This window comes from Lactuca serriola, chromosome 5, assembly GCF_051521515.1.
Source record: "Lactuca serriola cultivar US96UC23 chromosome 5, Lser_US96UC23_V15, whole genome shotgun sequence".
In the NCBI taxonomy this organism is placed as follows: Eukaryota; Viridiplantae; Streptophyta; class Magnoliopsida; order Asterales; family Asteraceae; genus Lactuca; species Lactuca serriola.
In genome coordinates this window covers 214,933,810-214,939,363 of record NC_136412.1, presented here as the reverse complement: position 1 = coordinate 214,939,363, position 5,554 = coordinate 214,933,810, and the positions used below count along the sequence as shown (strand labels likewise).

The window sequence follows — 5,554 nt, the reverse complement described above, 5'->3', positions numbered from 1 at the left end:
AATGCGCTTTACTTAATGGCCAAAAGCTAACGGAGGTAACGAAAAGGACCATTTGTAAATAGTTTTGAAACCACATGGACCATCTGTGAGGTTTTTTGAACTTAGGGACTAAACTTGATATTTTCGGAAACCACAGGAACCATTTTTAAAGTTTTGTCTAAAACGAAATACAACGTGTGTGTGTGTGTGTATATATATATATATATATATATATATATATATATATATATATATATATATATATATATATATATATATATATATATATATATATATATACTACTTAATAAAGAAAGAAGAAATAAATGTTAGTTACACAAAGTTAGGTTGTAGCAATGAAGTCTATCGACAGAAGTCATATGATTAATATAAAAAGAAAGCCTTATTGTCACTTTCCCTATAATTCACTTCTTGTCGTGTTATACTTTCTCTTAGATTGAAACAAATGCCAAACATTCATTTGTTTAGTCGAACTTAAATTCCATACTGATGAAGTATTCGACTTTGAGATGATTAAGTTTTCCCACTATATATATAGAACTTTTCTCAACGAGGTGTTCCATTCTTTCCTCCATCCTAAGTAATGTTGTGCTCAGTGAGGGCGGGTTTAGCGGGCTCACGCCCCTCACCCTCCGGTAGGATTCCGATCACACACCAGTCATGCCTATGGTCAAGGCAGTTGTTGACTTCACGTCCTTCTACAAGAATTAGTAATAACGGTGTTGCCGTCATGGTAACAAATGTTTTAAGACGTGGTTCATCTTCTATTCACACCTTTAAGGTCTTTGTGCTCATTTTTATTTAAAAAGTTTAATCTGAGTTGAACATACAACGCAATTATTGAGATTTTGGTATGATGGTCGAGTCGCATCCCATACCCATCGAACGGATGAGTTTCTTATTAATTTTTTGGTTATACATCTGAGTATAGCGACTGATGTCAAACACTGATCACAACATGCATTTCCCTAACTGGATTTGGTGATTATTTTAGGCAAAGGCCAAGGGTAAAGAAGAAAGTAATCCAGGATTCCCACCACAGAACCAGGATGAACAACCAGGAAAAGAGTACCTCATGGATCCTCTACCAATATTCAGCAATCCTAATTACAAGGCCTCTAACAAACTCCAAGTACAGGCTACAGCTTCATTCATTAAGTTTTTAGTATCATTGTCATGTCGCTCCTTTTGCCAAAACAGAGGAAAAACTTAGCGGAAATCTTGTCTCTTTTCTCTCTCAAAAGCCATCAAGTTTTCTGTGTTTATGGTGCAGGGAAAGGTGGCCTTGGTAACAGGTGGTGATTCCGGTATTGGGAGAGCTGTTTGCTGCTCGTTTGCTAAAGAAGGGGCAACTGTTGCCTTTACTTATGTGGAAGGTGTCGAGGACATAGATGCAAAGAACACGTTAGAGATCATAAATGATTCAAAAACAAGCGAGGCAGGTGATCCAATTGCAATACCTACTGATGTGAGGTTTGAAAAGAATTGTAAGGATGTTGTGGATAAGGTGGTTGAAAAATATGGTCGGATCGATGTCCTCGTGAACAATGCAGCCGTACAGTACGAAACATATTCTTTAGATGATATTACTGATGAGAGACTTGAAAGGCTATTTAGAACCAACATCTTCTCTCATTTCTTCTTGACAAGGTATATATGTATATATCATCTATATATTACATTCTTCACTTCTTTTTCTGATGGGACGTTTGTACATGAAGGTATGCTGTGAAGCACATGAAAGAAGGAAGCAGCATCATAAACACAACTTCAGCCGTAGCATTCACAGGCAGCACAAAGCTACTAGATTACGCTTCAACAAAGGGGGCCATCGTGGCCTTTACAAAGGGCCTCGCAACATACCTGGTCGACAAGGGGATTCGTGTTAATGGTGTGGCCCCTGGACCCGTTTGGACTCCACTTGAAGCTGCTTCACTCAATGACGAGGATCTGGCAGAGTATGGCTCACAGGTGCCAATGAATAGGGCAGCTCAACCTGTTGAGATTGCTCCATCATATGTGTTCCTGGCATCCGAGGACGCTTCCTACTTTACTGGCCAAATTCTTCATCCTGATGGTATAATTCTACAAACACAAACAATGCACTTAGACACACACACACACAACTGGTTATGATAACAAAGTTACGTAGTTTTTTTTTTCCTTTTTCTTTGAGTCGTATCTTTTGAGTTATGTGATTCGATCATGATATTGCACTATCTTGCAGGTGGGGGAATTTCCGGTTTTTAAGAATATGGAGCGGAGTATATGATATATTTTGCGCTTAATTAAGTAATTAAATTTTGTGTATTTTAAATAAAATGACGTTAAATGTAAAATCTTGTGTACTTTAAATAAAATGCCGTTCAGATGTAAATTCTTATATATGTTTTGGAACATCGAACATGCAATTCTTAAGAGCTTTAAGTAACTGTTGAAATGAAACACTCCTAACACTTGGTGGATGATTGCAAAGTAAAAGAAAACTACAATATTGGTGGTCCTGCCTCGGTTACTCGGTCTTCTAGTCTACACATAACTGCAGCAAAAGCGTATATATTTTACTGGATTATTTGAAAAAAAAAAAATACAATAAAGAGTAGCACTCCCGATAAATGAAATCCATATCCCTCTAATAGTAGCAGACTGCGAAGTTGGTTTAACTGGGTACAACAATTGACACTCTATATTAGCGATGAGAGTCATATGAGGAGTTAACGGATAGTCTTCTCAGCCAAAGATTGAGTGTTCAAGCCTGGTTTGAAACGAATGGTGTAGAATATGAGTAAGATAGTGGGTGCGTGTGTATCCGTTATATATATATATATATATATATATATATATATATATATATATATATATATATATATATATAATTCAAATAAAAACAGTAAATACAGTGACAACGTAAAAACACTAATTTTATGTTATTATTTTGCAATGAATTTTGTATCCACAGTTTTATGTTATTATTCGGCAAGGAATAAATGAATTGTCACAGATTAAAAGTAAATTTAGAATGCACTACAAAAATGCACATACATAAGTTTATAATAGAATAATAGTATTGTAATAAATACATGACTAATCAAACATGAATATTCATATTAAAATTACTTGAACAATACACATATAACATTTATTATAGAATAATAATATAAATATAGTGTTTTTACGTTATCATATTATTTATTGTTTTTATTTGAACTTACTTTTCTTTCTCTCTCTCTCTCTCTCTCTCTCTCTCTCTCTCTCTCTCTCTATATATATATATATATATATATATATATATATATATATATATAACACCATGTCAAATCATGTTAACGTTCAAAATTGTAAAAAAATTGACACAATATTAAGATGTGTTTGTCATGTTGTGTTTTGTAAGACTAGTTACGAATTAAATAAACTATTTTTTTTATATTTTATATTTTTATGTTTGTTGGGTTGGTTGTTTTTATCTTGTTTTAATCGAGTATTTTTTTCATGTTTTAATTGAGTTTTTTCCGTGTTAGTAAAGCCAAACACGATATTGTGTAGGATCATGTTCGTGTTATATAAAAAAATATTTTGGCGTGCTGTATTGGATTAAAACAAAATACGACTGTCCAAATTGTCACCATACTCGTTATCGTCATATTTAAGGGGTGTAAATAAAATCAGATTACGATATTTGGTATCATATCAGAGCAATTATACAAAACCAGTTGGACAAATAAAAAACAAAAGTTGATTGATTCTTAACAAAATTAAATAAGAAAAAAATTAGAATAAATTTATGAGAAATTTAATATTCTCCTATATTTTCTTCCTACTTATCTTCCTATCCACATGAAATGGTAAAAATGTCATATTTAGATAAAATTAGTGATATTTTAGGACACTTGTCAAATTTTAAATGGATAAGAAGATAATTAGGAAGAAAAGTAGGAGGATATTTAATTTCTCTAAATTTATTTGCTTACCTGGGAGAGGTAAGTTTTATTGCAATCAATATAAAATATTAATTTAAGGGATATAAAGTCAAAGAAAATTAGAATTTGATTATTAATTCTATTTGATTGCATTCAAGAAAATTTACATGATTTGACAAAAAAGATTCTTTGGTGAATATTGAAAAAGCAATACATATGGCTTTGATATATCATTTCTGCTACTAGCGAAGACTTTAACTATTCCTATTAAAATTTCATCTCCTTTGAAAAATTCAGGAGTACGAAATGTCTAATTGTCGATACGAAGACTTGATTTTTGAATTATTCACAAGACTACCTCCTAAATCCCTAGTTTGGTTTAGATCACTTTCCAAATCATTATATTCCATTATTTGTAGCCCTGATTTTATCCACATGCATACTTCTCCATCGTCACAAAAACTCCTCATCAGACACCAGCTCATAAAGATTGTGGCGAAAACGACTTTTCTACATTGCATAAAGGAGACCAATTGCCATTGTGTCTCGGACGTGGATACATTGGTACAACACAACTCAAGTTTCCTTACAACAGAGATTCAAAGATTATCGGTTCATGTAATGGAATTCTCTTGCTCACTGGATTTGGTTTTGACCCAATCACTAATAATTACAAGATTGTGAGTATATGTCACCCTACTCCTATGTTTATGCCATGAAGACACACACATGGTGTCCGATTCTTTCCTGCCCCACGCCTGTATTTTCTGGGATGTTGTCAAATGCATGTTTTGTCAATGGAGCATTGCATTGGGTAGTAAAAGAATTTAATAAATCAGAACAAATAGACCTTTCTTGTATAATGACATTCGATTTGAGCACTAATCTTTTTGGCATGATTGCGTTGCCTGAACCCTGTTGGGAAACTGCAAGACTAACAACAATCCAAGGTTCTCTCGCTGTGCTTTCTACTAAAGATGGTGAAACTTGGACGTGGGTGAGAAGAGACGCTTCTTGGTCTGTTGCTTTTAAAACTAAAATAGGACAAGATTTGGGAGGTATAAATAGAGTTTTGAAACTGAAAGCCAATGGTGATATGTTGTTCAGCACTTGGTGTACAGAGCTCCACTCCAAAGTTTCTATTGACAAGACACACTTCCAAGTTTATACTCATGAGACAGGGGCACAATCAAAGCTGGTGGACTTTGATGGCACTTTTGGTATAGTTGGAATGGAAATGTGTGCCCAAAGCATTCAATTGTTAGGCATGAGGACTTCTTGTGAGGAAAAACAACCATCTTTTCTTGATGGAATAAAGACAGGCGAAATAACTCAGCTTCATTAATGGATGTAGTAATTAGATGATGAGATACATATAAATTTATTTATTTGTTCCACTATTTTCATTTTAATTTTAAACTCTTGCTTCAAATGTGAGATCTCGCATGGTTTGCATAAGCTTATGGTAAACTACAACAGGATTATTTAGTTGACTAGGCGAATGCCTACGCGTTGCGTGGGATATAAAAAAATATTTTATATTAAAAATAACTAAATCATTGTTATTAACAATTAAATAATAATTTCATAAAAAATATAAAAAATGATTTTTAGTATTGTTATTATGTTGAACTATA

At 33.4% G+C, this 5,554-nt stretch overlaps 1 protein-coding gene across 2 annotated transcripts; it reads left to right on the top strand.

Annotated features, from left to right (window-relative positions):
• The first annotated feature begins 421 nt into the window (after window positions 1–421).
• LOC145053550 (glucose and ribitol dehydrogenase-like) lies at window positions 422–2,431 on the top strand. Of its 2 annotated transcripts, none has more exons than XM_079001614.1 (5): window positions 422–733; window positions 995–1,132; window positions 1,274–1,650; window positions 1,722–2,077; window positions 2,228–2,431. In XM_079001614.1, exons 1-5 carry the CDS (start codon window positions 584–586, stop codon window positions 2,248–2,250), a joined length of 1,044 nt encoding a protein of 347 aa, XP_078857740.1. In that variant the 5' UTR covers window positions 422–583; the 3' UTR covers window positions 2,251–2,431. The 2 variants fall into 2 exon arrangements, with proteins under 2 accessions (XP_078857740.1, XP_078857739.1); XM_079001613.1 differs by having other exon boundaries at window positions 422–781; window positions 2,228–2,429.
• The last annotated feature ends 3,123 nt before the right edge of the window (window positions 2,432–5,554 follow it).

Coding starts and splice junctions, on each gene's coding strand:
- LOC145053550 (XM_079001613.1), top strand. CDS start 584: ATGTTGTGCTCAGTGAGGGCGGGTTTAGCGGGCTCACGCCCCTCACCC. Junction 782..994: donor CTTCTATTCACACCTTTAAG/GTCTTTGTGCTC, acceptor TGATTATTTTAG/GCAAAGGCCAAGGGTAAAGA. Junction 1,133..1,273: donor AGGCCTCTAACAAACTCCAA/GTACAGGCTACA, acceptor TTTATGGTGCAG/GGAAAGGTGGCCTTGGTAAC.